Source organism: Festucalex cinctus, chromosome 8 (genome assembly GCF_051991245.1).
Source record: "Festucalex cinctus isolate MCC-2025b chromosome 8, RoL_Fcin_1.0, whole genome shotgun sequence".
In the NCBI taxonomy this organism is placed as follows: domain Eukaryota; kingdom Metazoa; phylum Chordata; class Actinopteri; order Syngnathiformes; family Syngnathidae; genus Festucalex; species Festucalex cinctus.
This window is the reverse complement of record NC_135418.1, coordinates 2,148,599-2,165,124: the sequence shown is the minus strand read 5'-3', so window position 1 is coordinate 2,165,124 and position 16,526 is coordinate 2,148,599. Positions and strand designations below refer to the sequence as shown.

General features: G+C 37.6%; 1 protein-coding gene across 1 annotated transcript; it reads left to right on the top strand.

The window, feature by feature from the left end:
- Positions 1-6,534: 6,534 nt before the first annotated feature.
- On the top strand, positions 6,535-16,009 carry LOC144023466 (uncharacterized). Its single transcript, XM_077528972.1, has 11 exons — positions 6,535-8,846; positions 9,507-9,847; positions 9,998-10,074; positions 12,844-12,893; positions 13,098-13,186; positions 13,262-13,365; positions 14,051-14,163; positions 14,253-14,356; positions 14,816-14,956; positions 15,034-15,080; positions 15,465-16,009. Exons 1-5 carry the CDS (start codon positions 6,599-6,601, stop codon positions 13,145-13,147), a joined length of 2,766 nt encoding a protein of 921 aa, XP_077385098.1. The 5' UTR covers positions 6,535-6,598; the 3' UTR covers positions 13,148-13,186; positions 13,262-13,365; positions 14,051-14,163; positions 14,253-14,356; positions 14,816-14,956; positions 15,034-15,080; positions 15,465-16,009.
- Positions 16,010-16,526: the final 517 nt, after the last annotated feature.

Sequence of the window (16,526 nt, the reverse complement as noted above, 5' to 3'; positions counted from 1 at the left end):
GGTGTCCAATGATTTTTGAACAGACTTTAGTGATATTAAGTAGACGAGTCCGGTCTCACAGGGGTGATGGAATGGAACCAAGAAGTGAATGGGAAAGTTAGAATACGCACTCATATACAAGTAACTAACTAACTAACATACGCCTAAAAGCAAAAGTAGGTAAATATACGAGTAAAAATTGATCAAAAATCAATAAGTATCCATATATTATTTGTACAAAATACACCGGCCACCTTAAAACGATGCAAAGATAATAGCGAAAAGTCATAAATGTAATACAAGTTAATCATACCGGTAAGAAAAACATAAAATAGTATCATCGAACATCTATTGTGAGCACTCGGAAACTATTGTAAAAAAAACAAAAAAAAAACAATATAGTACGAATAATATTTTTATCTGAATTATGTCGCTATTTTTAAAGCGTTAGATGGGTAGACGTCTTAAATAATATTATTCATTCAAATTAAGTAATTTAGTAGCTGTTATTTCACAATCATACTTGTAAAAAATTGTTTACCTACGTGTATCATCGGAAAGTAAGCGCGATTTGTAAGGAAAAAAATAAATCGTTCAATCAAAAGTTAAATGTCTCTTAGTCATACAAGATACACGTTTGTTCACTATATATTTAGGTAAATTGCTGCAAAGAGCGGTTTTAAGATTAATAAAGATCGTCGCGGTAGATTGTTACGCTCTGATTAAATCTCATAGTTTTGTGTTTTAAATCCAGGGGTGATTTAGTATAGCTAATCTTACAGCCTATCATATTCAATAATATCTTATAGGCTAATTTAACAATGGGAATTTCTAAGTATTTAAAAGAGAAAAAAAAACTCACAAAGACTTGGGATCTCTTAGTTCGAATACGTCGTGCAGCGATAAAACTATTTAGAATGTTAAACATGCTACATCTTCGCTAGCGATAAGTCTAAAGACGTTTTATTTATCATCGAAGGGTAAGTTAAAAAAAAACAAGAAACAAAACAAAACATAAGGGTTTCACGAAACAAAGCACTATCGGTAACAAAAATAAAAAGTAAGTATCCATATATTATTTACACAAAATACACCTGACACCTTAAAACGATGCCTACATCCCCCTAAAAAAAAACTAAATCGTAAACAAAACAAAAATAAAACTACATCAACCTTCTTCGCGTACGCACCATGTCCCGAACATGACATATTTCATACCCGAATACTTTCTAAAAAACTACAATCCTAAGCCTTACAAGAGTATCCATTGATAGAAGCCATGGTAATAATTAGAAGATATTTCATTCATACATCATCAAATAAAAAGGTTAACATCAAGATAGAAGACTCTTACAAACACCAGCTTAGAGATTTCAAAAAGTATGACCCCCACAATACATTGCCCTAGTAAATTAAAGAATAATTTCTAAATCAAGTATAAAGTTCGCTGCATTTTAACAGGCTCGAACATTCGTACCTACATTTCTCTCTTTTTAAAAAGAATGTATAAAATTATTTATACGCGACTACAAAGTAGTATACTTCAGATCGAAGCATCGTATGACAATCACTTTCAAAGACTGTTTTACTGCCCCCTAGGCGTAAACACTGACACCCCTACACACGCATGCACACATGCACACTTTGGACCAGCCTCCCCCTCCACCTCCTAAATCAGTTACTGCTTTAAAAAAAAAAAAAAGTTTACGATTACAAGTCCTTTTCATAAATCAGTTTAAGTAAAACAAAAAACAAAAAACAGTATATTTATTAGTTTTTTTAAATATTACAAAAACGATAAGAGGATAAAACCCATTTCCGCGCAGCGCTTTCGTATATACAAACCTCATAAACTTAAACTACAACAAAAATACATAGAGACATCCGATAAAATCGTATAGACACAAATTATAGCACTAGCGGTAACAAAACTAGAAACAGAAAAATAGCATTTTATACGTGTACGCATCTGCAGAGGGGGTAAAACAACTTGCGCACTCTGCTCCTGAGAGTGCCACCAACACCTTCTCTAAGCCTGATCCTTTTTAAAAAAAATAAAAAATAATCAGTACATTTATTAGTTTTATAACACATCAAAAACGTAAGAGGGGGTAAAATTCTTATGTACAACGCAATCTTATATACAACAGCTCAAAAACATAAAATACATAGCCAGACGTACCTTCTTCACGTACGCGCCATATTCCTAACATAACATATTTCATACCCAGATACTTTCTAAAAAACTACTAACCAAAGGGTTACAGGGCTATCCATTGAAAGAATCCGAGCTGATAATTAGAAGATATTTCATTCATACATATTCAGATAAAAAGGCTAACATCAAGATAGAAGACTCTTACAATCGACAGTTTAAAGATTTCAAAAAGTATGATCCCCATAATACATTGCCCCTCCACCTCCTAAATCAGTTACTGCTTTTAAAAAAAGAGTATGCGATTACAAGTCCTTTTCATAAATCAGTTTAAGAAAAACAAAAAAAAACAGTATATTTATTAGTTTTTTAAATATTACAAAAATGATAGATGTTAAAACCCGTTTCCACACAGCGCATTCGTATATACAAACCTTATAAACTTAAACAACAACAAAAATACATAGAGACATCCGATAAAAATCGTATAGACATAAATTATAGCACTAGCGGTAACAAAACTAGAAACAGAAAAACAACATTTTATACGTGTACGCATCTGCAGAGGGGCTAAAACAACTTGCGCGCTTTATTCATGAGAGTGCCACCAACACCTTCTCTAAGTCTAATCCTTTTTAAAAAAAAAAAAAATCAGCGCATTTATTAGTTTTATAACGCATCAAAAACGTAAGAGGGGGTAAAATTCTTATGTACAACACAATCTTATATACAACAGCTCGAAAACATAAAATACATAGCTAGACGTACACCAAAAACGTGAGAGAGGGTAACCTTATGGTGTCAAAGGCCGCCTACAGCTTTTTTTCTCAGGATGGGTGGGGCTGGTGTTTTGTAGAACAGAATTTCTCAGAGAGGGGGGAAATGGAGGAAAACTCCAATTCGGTCATGTATTTGGCGAGGTAAGAGCATTTTAACATAGCTAAAACCTCCAAAAATTTAATTTTTCATGTTGGTACCCCTTTAGTATTTTATTTACAAGCTCGTAAATATTCTCAGTGGTACATTTGTAGAAAATGTATATCCCCAAAGCAGGTTTACAACTAGAACGTGAGCAACGCCTTGCCGTGATTTAGTGTCATTAGTATTATTATTTTGCACAGTGAATCACATTTAGGATAACATCTAAGTGTGTCTTTAAATCTGGTAAATGTGGAAAATTCCAATTTGAATTGCTACAGCCCTGAAATAAAAGTGTACACATCCTCCCTCATATACATATTGCATCTATGGTGTCATAAATTCAAGCCGTGGATCCTTTCTAAAAAAAACTATTAGCCAAGGGCTTACAGGAATACCCTTTGTAAGAGACTAAGGTGTTAATCTACTGATAAGAAGCTGATTTTGGTTAAATTGTTGCAAAGATCGGCTTTAAGATTAAAGATTAAGGGTTAAGTAGAGTATAAATCTATTAACGTATCAAGAAACTCAAAGTTTCATACTTTCAATTCTCTTAGTTTTAAATAGAAGGTATAGAATCGCTTGTATCGTAATACAAAGTATACTTCAGACTAAAGCATCAGATATAACAGTCTGTTTTACTAATGGGAAAAAACACAGGAAAAAAAAAAAACAAAAAAACATGCACACACGCTGTCAGACGTCTGACCAATAATGTCCACATGCAGTTCCTGCCTGAGTTTGTGATTACATATTCTCTCCAGAAATCAGTATTTTTTAAACTAGTACAATTATTATCTTTTTTAAACACACACACAAAAAAAAAAAAGTAAACAAATTTTCGCTACTCTAATGTCATACATTGTTCCGTCATTCAAAATGTATAATTTACAAATTGAATACCTTTGAATCAAATTTTTAGGTTTTACATTCAATATCAACATTTTAATACCCTAGTTTACTTTTGTAGACAAAATTATACCAACTTTATTGTGTTCATCCTACCGAGATTTCTTTATTACATTGCTATCAAATACAATGCACAAAACATCAACCGATTAATTTCACGCCTCACTCTAATTAAAATTAAAATAAAAGTGTACACACCCTTCTTCATGCACAAATACATCTATGGTGTCATAAATTCAGACCGTGGATCCTTTTATAGAAAACTATTAGCCAAAGGCTTACAGGAATACCCTTTGTAAGAGACTATGGTGTTAATCTACTAATAAGAAGATGATTTTGGTTAAATTGTTGCAAAGTTCGGCTTTAAGATTAAAGATTAAGGGTTAAGTAGAGTATAAATCTAATAACGTATCAAGAAACTCAAAGTTTCATACTTTCAATTCTCTTAGTTTTAAAAAGAAGCAGACGTCTGACCAATAATGTCCACAGGCAGGAACTGCCTGAGTTTGTGATTATATATTCTCTCCCGAAATCAGTATTTTTTTTAAAAAACTAGTACAATTATTATCTTTTTTAAACACACAAAAAAAGGTAAACAAATTTTCCCATCCCTCCCAAAACAGCGTACTCTTATACACATCATAAACATAAAATAATAAAAACATACACGTCTAAGCATACCTATAAACATCACGTATATATAAAATGTACAAATTCTAGCATCCATCGTCTTATAATAGATACCATATAAAAATAAAACGTATCATTTGTAACCGAAACGTAAATGAGTTAAGTTTGGTTTAATATAGGGATAGTGTTCAGTAACATTAAAAAGATGGCTGCAGGGGGGGTTTAGTATGATACTAGTTTCGATCTGCTGTCGCCAAAAATTTAAAATTAACCCTACTTAATATTTAAAGGCTACTCTAATGCCATACATTGTTCCGTCATCCAAAATGTATAATTTACAAATTGAATACCTTTGAATCAAATTTTTAGGTTTTACATTCATTATCAACATTTTAATACCCTAATTTACTTTTGTAGACTAACTTTAATGCTCCCTCTCTTAATCATACGCTGTAACATCCTTTGCCCTTTAGATGGCGCCGTTTACCACGGCTTGAGGGGGTCGCAACTCACTAGCCGGCCCCCATTGACTTTCATTGACTTTTTTTACAGAGTCACACAATTTTTAGTGACAGAAAAAAGAAGGACGCTATTCTGAAATGGGTTAAATAACCCCTCTTTACGCACGAATAATCTATTTTTTCGCCTATAAAAACAACTCCATCGGTTAGAAACAGACGCCAACAGACGCCAATTTATTTTTTTATTTTTAAAAAAAGAAAAACCCCCTCCTTGTCTCGCTCCCTCAATAACCATATGTAGTAACATCCTTTGCCCAATAGATGGCGCCGTTTACCGCGGCTTGAGGGGGTCGCAACTCACTAGCTCCTAGTCACAAACACACAAGTTTTTAGTGACAGAAAAAAGAAGGACGCTATTCTGAAATGGGTTAAATAACCCCTCTTTACGTACGAATAATCTATTTTTCGCCTATAAAAACAACTCCATATGTAGTAACATCCTTTGCCCAATAGATGGCGCCGTTTACCGCGGCTTGAGGGGGTCGCAACTCACTAGCTCCTAGTCACAATTTTTTTTATTTTAAAAAAAAGAAAAACCCCATTGAATGAGACACGACTACGTATTCAGAAGCATCGGTAAGTCTCTTTTTATTTATTTAAAAAACATAAAACAGATGGATAACATTTTTTAATATTCACTTTAACTAGATTAAGTGAGCCTCATACTAATTTACATTCACGCACGCCCATCCGGGGTGTGAAGATTGGTCGTGGTGTTGAGGGGGGGTCGCCGTTTCCCACCGTTTGGTACATTTTATCAGTATTCGTGTGAAAAATTTCATGAATACAAGGGCTCGTTTCCCCCATAATACTTCAAAAGCTGGTAGGATCCTTCCTGTAAGATAAAAAAAAAGTTTTTTATCACCTGGACAACAAAGCTACTGTTTGGGGGTTCAAAGGAAGTACGTAGACAATCGGTGGGGGGTGACCGGAATCATTTGTTTGTTAAAGGGGGTGGGGGGGACCGGAAAACAACAAAGCTACTATTTGGGGGGTTCAAAGGAAGTACGTATACAATCGGTGGGGAGTGACCGGAACCCTATGTTTGTTAAAGGGGGTGGGGGGACCGGAAAACATGTGTTTGATGTTGTGGGAAACAGAATGTCATCAATCATTTTTGACAGAAGCCGTCCTGGGGTTCTGATTGGCTAGGACGATGAGGGGGGTGGCTTCCAACCTCTGATTGGTTAAGACGATGAGGGGGGTGGGGTGGGGGGTGCAGAATGTCATCAATCATTTTTGACATTTGCCGTCCTGGGGTTCTGATTGGTTAAGAAGGTGGCAAGTGGGTAGGGCTTAATTCAAAATAACGGCTTCTGATTGGTTAAGATGCCGGAAGGGGGCGGGGCTTACTTCAAAGGACTATTTATGGGGGGCAATAAATCACTTTTTGACATTTGCCGTCCTTTACATATATATCATCACGGCTGAGCTGCCGGACCCAGACAAGGAGCCCGAATTGCATCGAATAGTCTTGGAAGTTCAGATGCACAGCAAGACTCACTCTAAAACGTGTGTCAAAACACTTGGTGCCGACTGCCGTTTTGGTTATCCCAGACAACCGTGTGATAGCACAACGATCATTAGACCTGAAGTCTGTGATGAAGAAAATCAAGAGCAACACAAAGAGAAGCAGGCAGCTTCAAACGCCAAGCTTGTTTGTGTGAAGCGTTTGCTGAATGAACCTGAAACGGCATCCCTGACTTTGCCGCAGCTACTGGCTAAGTGTGAGCTCACCAGTGATGAGTACATGGAATGTTTGCACATGACAGCCGCAAAGAGTTCTGTTGTGCTCAAGCGAGATCCAAAAGACTGCTGGGTGAACAACTACAATCCACATCTGCTTCTCGCCTGGAACGCCAACATGGACATTCAGTACATCCTGAATGCATATTCTTGCATTGCATACATCTGCAGCTACATCAGCAAAGCTGAACATGGTCTGAGCCAATATCTGAAATCAGTTATTGAAAACTCTCGCAATGAAAATGTCAATGAGCATGATCAAATGCGTGAGGTCATTCAATGCTACTCCAAACGACGCGAGATTTCGGCGCAGGAGTCTGTAGCTCGAGTTTGCAGCCTCCATATGAAGCAAGCGTCCCGCAGTGTGGTGTTTGTGCAAACAAGTGACAATGCGCTGAAAATGAGCTATCCTCTCTCGCACCTTGAGGGCAAAACGCAGGAGTCTGTCGACGTGTGGATGACTGGCTTGCCAGAAAAATATAAATGCAGACCTCAAACAGATGAGTTTGAAGCAATGTGCTTGGCTGATTTTGCGTCTACATGTAGAGTTGTGTATGGCAAACAAGCAAAAAGCAAAAATGTTTTTGCGCTGCTCAATGACATGGGATTTGTCCAAAAAAGAACAGGGAAACCAGCCGTCATCAAATACTGCAAATTCTCACAGGAGAAAAATCCCGAGGAATTTTACTGTGCCTTGCTAAAGCTGTATCTGCCTCACCGTGCTGACTGCCAGCTGAAATCTCCACGCTTTCCGACATACCAGTTGTTTCACAACAGTGCATATGTACGGTTACCAGCTGCGGAATTTCCAGAGCTTGTGCACGACATTGTCAACAGAAACAGAGAAAGGTATGAGAAACACAGCAAAGACATTGACCGCGCCATCCAAGAGGTGGAGGACAGCGGGCTCATCATAAATGAATGGTGCCACCTGGCTCCCGAGAATGAATTGCAAAGACTTGAATGCATCGAGGAACTCAATGCGAGAGAAGAACCCAATGACGTGCAAGAAAACGTGCCAGACTACAACCGGTCTGAAGCGACGGAAATGTCCATCATGGCAGAAGTTGCTGCCATCGATCCAACGGTGTTGCGCAATATGTATCGGAATCTGAACCAAAAGCAAGCATGTGTCTTCTACCAGGTCAGAAGCTGGTGCATAAAACGTGCGTGTGGCTTAAAGCCACAGCAGTTCTTCTACTACATCAATGGTGGCGCTGGAACTGGCAAGTCACATCTTATCAAATGTATCCACGCAGAAGCTACAAAAATACTGCAGAGATTACCACGACTGGCTGAGGAAGCAGACATTTCCAAGCCGACGGTGATTCTCGCCGCCTTCACTGGCACGGCAGCCTTTAACATATCTGGGTCGACCCTGCACTGTCTACTCAAACTGCCAAGAAGTCTCAAACCTCCATATCACGGCCTGGGCAATAAACTGGACGAAGTCAGAGCAGAGCTGTCAATCGCTGAAATTCTCATTATCGATGAGATTTCCATGGTGTCGAAAGACCTGTTTGCATATGTGGATGCCAGGTTGAAACAAATCAAAGGAATCAATTTGCCTTTCGGTGGCATGTCTGTGATTGCTGTTGGAGATTTCTATCAGCTCCCTCCTGTGAGACAGTCCAAACCTTTGTGTGTCTACGATCCCACTCGGCTTGACCATTGGCGTGACAACTTCAAAATGATCACACTGACTGAAATCATGAGACAGAAAGATGATGTTGCTTTTGCTGAGATGCTGAACCGACTCCGCGTCAAAGAGAAGTCTGATGAACTGTCAGGACTAGACAGAGCGTTGCTTGCTACAACTTACACTCCTCCAGAAAAGTGTCCAAAGGATGTACTGCATGTTTACGCCACCAATAAACAAGTAGATGACCACAACTCACAGATGTTGAGTCTGCTTCATGTGGACGTTGTGAAAATTGATGCAGATGACTACAAGAAAGACCAAAGAACTGGCAGAATGGCAAGACAAGGTACTCCTGTCGTAGGAGCTAAGAATGAGTTACCGGACTCAATCAAAGTTGCAATTGGTGCACGTGTTATGATCACACGCAATATTGATGTACAAGCAGGTCTGTGCAATGGCACATTTGCTAAAGTGGTGAAATTGGTGAATTATCCAAATGAAGCACGTGTGCAGAAACTTGGGCTCGAACTGGATCGTGTCGCAATGACAAGTGCTGCTGACAACATTGTGTACATTGACAGACAGGAGGAAAAGATGAAGAAGTCTGGAGTGGTGCGTCTGCAGTTCCCCATTAAGCTTGCTTTTGCCTGTACAATTCACAAAGTGCAAGGAATGACAACATCTCAAGCAGTGGTGTCACTGAAAGGTGTCTTCGAGCACGGCATGGGTTATGTTGCTCTCAGCAGAGTGACGTCGCTCAGTGGTCTACATATTGTGTATATGGACGAGAGAAGGATTCATGCGAACCCAGAAATCACGGTTGCTCTCACTGAGATGACAGAGGCTTCTTTGGACCATGTGATGCCGCTCCTTCACGTGATGCCTACAATAGACCCAGCAACCAACCTGGTCATCATCCATCATAACACTGAAGGACTGGCGTGTCATGCGCAGGATATTACGTGTCACCATGAACTGCATTTTGCTGATGTTTTGTGCTTGACAGAAACACACCTGCAGGGGTCAGTGGCTGCTGGAGAGGCTGTCTTGGAAGGCTACACAATGTTTCACCGCAATCGAAGTGTTTCCTATTCAAACTGTCCCGACTTGGCAACCAAGCGTGGTGGCGGCGTAGGTATTTGTGTCAAAAATCACATCAGAGTCCAGGAAAAGAGATATGTACAGAATGTGACTGATATTGAATTTGTCGTTGTGAAACTTGAAGCTCCCATCAATATGTTGATTGCTGCTGTTTACAGGCCCCCTGGACAGAGTCTGCGCACATTTCTGACAAACCTGCAAAGTTTGCTACGCTACCTTGAAGTGATGGACCATCATCAGATCTTGGTATGTGGAGATTTCAATGAAGATGTGCGATCGCCCTCACACAAGCCCATTCTTGAACTGTTTCTCTCAAAAGGTTACACACAACTCATTTCTACTGCTACCACTGACAAAAACACATTGCTTGACCTCATTTTTATCTCTCGACCTCAGTGTGCTCTACATTCAGGTGTACTGCAAACCTACTACAGCTATCATAATCCGGTCTTCTGCGTTTTAAACACTGAAAGGTAAGTCATAGCAAAATAATGCAATTAAGCAGTTAGAAACATTAGATAAGATTGAGGCTCAAAATGTCCAAGGTGTCATAGGTAAATATTGTGGGAGGTGAGCGGTGGGAATGTTTTAAAAAGAATTGAGTCAAAAAGGGACTGACACATTTTATTTCTTTGACTCAATTTTTGTGTCAAAGAAATAACACAAACAAAAACTAGAGCTGCAAGCAGCTATAAAGTGCCCATGTTGGTTGTACTTGCATGTCGGGGTACTGGCATGTTGGGGTACTATTTCATAGGACAAGAACCATCTAAATTCTAAATCTTTTTGCCATGCTTTGTCGTTGCGAAGTTTCATAAAAAGGCCCAAAATGATGTTCAATTCCCAAAAGAAATGGCAGACTGCAAATTGCAGAACAAATCTCCAAACTATTCATGTTTGTGACAGGTCTGGTGTGTACGCAAAGTTTTGTGAGTTTTTGCCCATGTTTAGACAAAAAAAAAGCAGCATTTTTCTTTACAAAAATGCATCGCTACAGCAAAGGCGTGCGAGAAAATGAAAAAAAATCGATAAGTTTTCATCTTAAACAGCTTAAGATGAAACACACCAAAGTTGAAGACGATCGGATAAGTTTTGTATCAGGAGTCTGTTAAAATATGAGCCTTATAAAAGCCCCCAAAAATGGCTACAAATCCCAAAGTAAATCAAAATGGCAGACTTCCTGTTTGGTTTACCATATGGCTACAGAATACTTTTTTTGTAAGTCTAATGCTGATAGATATCGCTCCCAATTTTCACAAAGCTGAATCATACAGTCGGAAAAGCTTCATAATAATGTCTAGAGTGCGCTAGTGAGCCATTTATTGCAAATTGCACACAAAAACTCTAAAATATTCATGTTTATGACAGGTCTGATGTGTGTGCAAAGCTTCATGAGTTTTCGCACGTTTAGACGGAAAAAAAGCAGCATTTTACTTGGAAAACAATGCATTGCTATGGCAACGGTGTGCGACAAAATAATGAACTTTCGATAACTTTGCATCTTAAACATCTTAAGATGAAACACACCAAGTGTGAAGACGGTCGGATAAATTTTATGGGAGGAGTTTGTTAAAATATGACCCCTAAAAAAGGCCACAAAAAATGGATATAAATCCCAACATAAATCAAAATGGCGGACTTCCTGTTTGGTTTAGCATATGGTTCCAAGAGAATTTTTTTGTACATCGTGGCCTGTTATGTATGCCTCCAAATTATCATAGCGCTAGGTGAAACGTACAACCGGGAATGCTTCGTTAAAGAGGAATTTTTTAGCTCAAAATGTGATGCCCGGCCCCTGGAGGACTTCCTGTTGGGTTTAGCAAATGGCACCAAGAGACTTTTTTGTACATTGTGGGCTGTTACATATGTCTCCAAATTTTCATAGCTCTAGCTGCTTCGTACAACTGGGAATACTTCATTATGAAGGTTTTTTTTCCTTTGCAAACAGTGCATGCCACGGCAACAGCGTGCGACGAAATAAAAAGCTTTCAATAACTTTTTATCTTCAACATCTTAAGATGAATCACACCAAGTTTGAAGATGATCGGATAAACTCTGTAGGAGTAGTTCGTTAAAATAAGACCCCTATGAAATGGCCAAAAAAATGGCAACGTGTTCCAAAGTAAATCAAAATGGTGGACTTCCTGTTACATTTAGCAAATGGTTCAAAAAGAGTTTTTTTTTGTACCTTGGGGGCTGTTACATATGTCTTCAAATTTTGGTAACTAGGTGAAACGTACAGCCGGGAATGCTTCATTATAAGTAAGAATTCTGAAATGCAAAATTTGATGCCCCGCCTCTGGCAGACTTTCTGTTAGGTTTAGCAAATGGCACTAACAGACTTTTTTGTAGGTCGTAGTCTGTTACATCTGTGTACCAATTTTCATAGCTCTAGATTAAACGTCCAACCGGCAATGCTTTGTTAAGTAAGAATTTTGAAACTCTACATTTGAAGACCCACCCCCGTCATATACTATGTCAAAAACTTTTGATTTTTTCACAATGATGTTGTCCCAGGTTTTGAGATGGTACAGCCCAAGTTTGAAGTCAATTCGGTTAATTGTGAAGAAGGGGGCAAAAGTATGACCCCTGTAAATGTGCAAAAATGGGCCAAATTCGACATTAAAATACTCATACCTCACTTCCTCTCTATTTTAGGGTACACCTATCAAAGAGGTATTTGTTCATCTGAATGTGCTACAGGTGCCACACAATTTTCGTAGCCGTAGGACAATCGTAGCGGGACAGGGATCCATTAAACCTATGTAGGGGGCGCTAAAGATCCATTTTTCTGTTATTCTGTATGGCGACTTCAAAATATCAAATTTTTCGCAGGACCGATGTGTGTGTAAAGTTTGGTGAGTTTTTGTTCATGTTTAGTGTCTCAAAAATGCGATTGTTTGCGGAAAAGTATAATAATAACAAAGAAAGATAATAATAATAAGAAGAATTCCTTCAGGAACAATAGCGACCTCGCAACGGAATCTGTCCTAATTTGCGTGAGGGGTGAAACAGAAGAATTATGAAAAATGTTGAAATGGTGACATGTCAAGTTGAGTTTGGGTGCATGTGCGGGTGGGAGCGGTGTTTTTTTTTCTCCTTTTAAATTAACATTTTAACATATGTATAAATCATTAGCATGAGGTGAGAACAGAAAACAGACAAGTAAGTAGCATCATTCAACGCATTCTTTTTTTTTTTTTTTTTGGACATGTAATTTTACTCCCTTCTTATTTTAACAGGATTCTTTACTATACAGAAAAAGCAATTCCTTCCAGAATGGAGCTAACAGGTATCTAAGTGTGTTCATGTCAAGTATGTGAATTCTTAGTTGCTCATGAGTGTGCTGTATTAATTAATTGTAAAGCCGTTGTAAACAATGAAATGATTGATAGTTGAATATATTGTAAGCAATGTCCAAGACTGTCTCGGCACTCTGTAGCATCACAGAACATTGAACTCACTGATTCTGTTTTCTACTTTTCTCTCCAAAAAGACTTGGAGAACAAGTGCCAAAATATGTACATCACGGAACAGGGACTCTAACACCTGTGGCGGCCAAGCAGGACTTCTCTCCATTCTTGTGTAAGTGTCAATAATGCAGCATATATTTCACAGATATTGTTATCACCACCTTGTACGTGTTTTTTTAATCGACAGACACTGAGACAAAGAATGGATTGGTCGTTGACTATTAGAAGCTTAACTTTGCTGGGATGAGATCTCTATGAGGCATGGCCATTCCTATGTAATGAATGGAAAAGGTAAGTAGCGAATCATTAAACTTTTTTTTTCTTTTTGTAAAAACAGTAAATGCAGAAAGAGTAGCTCATTCCAGAATGAAGCAAAGCTAAGGTCTTTAAAAAAATAAATAAATAATAAAACAAAAAATAAAAAAGAGTCCAGCTAATGGAGCTAACAGGTATGTGAGTGTCTTCATGTCACTGATTTATTATATGTGGATACTGTCAGTGAGTGCTGTATTAATAAAATCTTTCAAACCCAAAAACTTGTAAATAGTATTTTAATACTTTGCCATTCACTCCCAAAAATGTATGTATATGTTGTTTTTTTCTTTACTAATGTTTTTATATGCAAGAGCATACAGAAGGCTTTGATGCAGCTTCTGACATGAAGAGAAGTGTTAAGCAATTGTAGTTATTACGAAAAACGGCCAGCAGGTGGCAGCACATTATAAGAGATCATCCAAGGCCATGTTAACGCAAGCTCTTTTGACCAGGAATGTGAATATTAATGAAACAGATACAAATGTACTTTTTCCCCATGATGAAAGAAGAGACTCTAATCTAATCAGGACTTTTCTTCATTATTGTGTAAGTGGCTGAGAAGAACTCTATCAGTAAACACTGTCAATAATGTAGTGTATATTTAACAGATATTGTCCTCACAACCTTGTATGTTTTTTTTGTTTGTTTTGTTTATTTTTAGGAGACAGACATCGAGACAAAAAACTAATTGGCCGTTGACTATTAGAAGCTTAACCTTACTGGGACGAGATCTCCTTGAGGCATGGGCATATTCCTGTCTAATGAATGGAAAAGGTAAGTAGCATCATTACACATCTCTTTTTGGGGGTTTGGGGGTTCAAAACAGTAAATGCAGTAATTTTACTTTCCTTTACTATTTGTAGGTTACTTATGTGGAGAAGTAGCAGTTCATTCCAGAATTAAGCAGAGCTACGCTCTTTAAAAAAAAACAAAAAAAAAAACAGAATCCCGCTAATGGAGCTAACAGGTATGTGAGTGTCTTTATGTCACTGATTTATTATATGTGGATACTTGGTTGCCAAAGAGTAGTATTTTTTATTTTTATGTTTTTATATGCAAGAGAGTACAGAAGGGTTTGACGCGGCTTCTGACCTGAAGAGGTGTAAAGCAATGGTAGTTATTACTTAAAAAAAATGGCCAGCAGGTGGCAGCAGATTATCAGCCAGGGCCATTTACAACAAGCTCATTTGGACAGTGGTTTCACCAGGAATGTGAATAGTGATAAAACGGATACAAATATACTTTCTTTCTTTTTTTCCCGATGAAAGAAGACACTGTAATTTAATCAGGACTTTTCTTTATTATTGTGTAAGTGGTTGAGAAGAACTATGTCAGTAAACACTATAAAGAACACTATAACATAGAATGTCTTTCACAGATATTATTATACTCCCAAACTTCTATGTGTTTTTTTTCTCCCATCTAGAAAAGAAGAACTCATTGGCTGTTGACTATTAAAAGCTCAGCCTTGTCTGGTGTTGTTCCATAGCACTAATATTCTCCCGAGGATCAAATCCAGTCCGTGTTCTACTCTCTTCAGACCGTTTCTATTTACTGAAACGAAAATGTAAGTCTTTTCACATCATTATTTATTTTTTTTGATAATGGCAGTAACTGCATTAATTGTACTTTACTTTTGACAAGTTCCTTATCTGGAGAAAGAACAGTTCATTCCACAATGGAAGACACAGGTATGTTAACGTGTTTCACTGTTGTATTAATTTGTACATGGACATTTCATTAGACATCAGCATGACATATTACAATTTTGCTATGCAATTGTAGAAAAGGTAATGATTGTGATATTTGAACATATTGTAATCTATAGTCAAACCTTTCTGAGCCCTCTGCAGCTTCACGTCAATTTTAACTAATTTGTCCCATATAGTCCAATTGACAAAAAGAGAATGGGGGCCAAAACAGGTTCACCAAAGAACACTGACTGTCAGCAGGGTGACAAGAAGCAGGACTTCTCTTTATTGTTCTGAGTAGCCAACACGAATATTGTCAGGAAACACTTTCTTTAATTAATTATATCTTTCTTAGTTTTTGTTCTCACCACATGCTTCATTTAGGGTTTCTACATTGTTCACATGCTAGCTGTGGGTCAGAGATGGATGTTTGCTACCCAAGTACAAGATATGAGCTGAAGCTGCTCACCACCATCTGATCTTGACTGAACGTTTTTGTTGAAATGCTGTACTTTTGGTCTGAAATTTGAGTATTGCTGTTTCTTTTTTTCTTTTTTGTCATTTTCCCCCACCTACTCCCCCATTTGTAGTTTTCTAGAATTTGAGCAACCCTTTAGGTTTTGTATTCTTGTTTTTCATTTGTAAATTTAATGTATAATTAGAGTTTCTAATGCTTAGAGGATTCTTCTATTTTCTGTCATTTCTTGAGGTATAGACTACAGAGTTTGTCAAAGTAAATTATTTGAATATGTCAATCACATTCTTATGACAGTATGTGGTATTCTTGACAACTAATTTATATTTAAATTCTGTATTTTATTTTCAATTAATTCATTAAACAGTAGTTCTGCATTTATACAGTAATTGTTACAACTTTTCATACATGATCATTCACTAAGTTTACATTGTCATTAAAAGTTTTCATGTCATTGACAGTCTGACAAGACCTTTTTTTTTAAACCATGCATGTTCAGTCTTCATGCTTCAGTCATGCTTCAACTTTAACCTATGTGTTCCTCTTATTCCATGCCATTCCAAATGGACATTTGAGATTCGATGAAATCTCTGTCGTTTTTTTTTTGTTTTGTTTTTTTAATAGGTAACACGTGTACTTAACTGGGGTGGGGGGGGGGGGGGGGGGTCTTGAATGAAGTAATGAATAAAACCAGGATATGTGTTTAACATGAATTTACATGGGCAGAAGTAACCTTCGCTAAAAGGTGGCTTAAAATTTGCATTCGGCCACCTTCCCTAAGCATTTCCTCAGCAAAAACGGCAGTTCACAGTAGTGATTGGCAGTTAGATCCAAGGTTTTCCAGACTATTGCTTCAGAAAAAAAGTTAACACATAGATAACACTGATACTCTGAAAAATGTCATTTAGCATTTAAATTGAGACATGACAGGCACATTAGATTATTATTGTTGCACAGGCACAAAGTAGCCT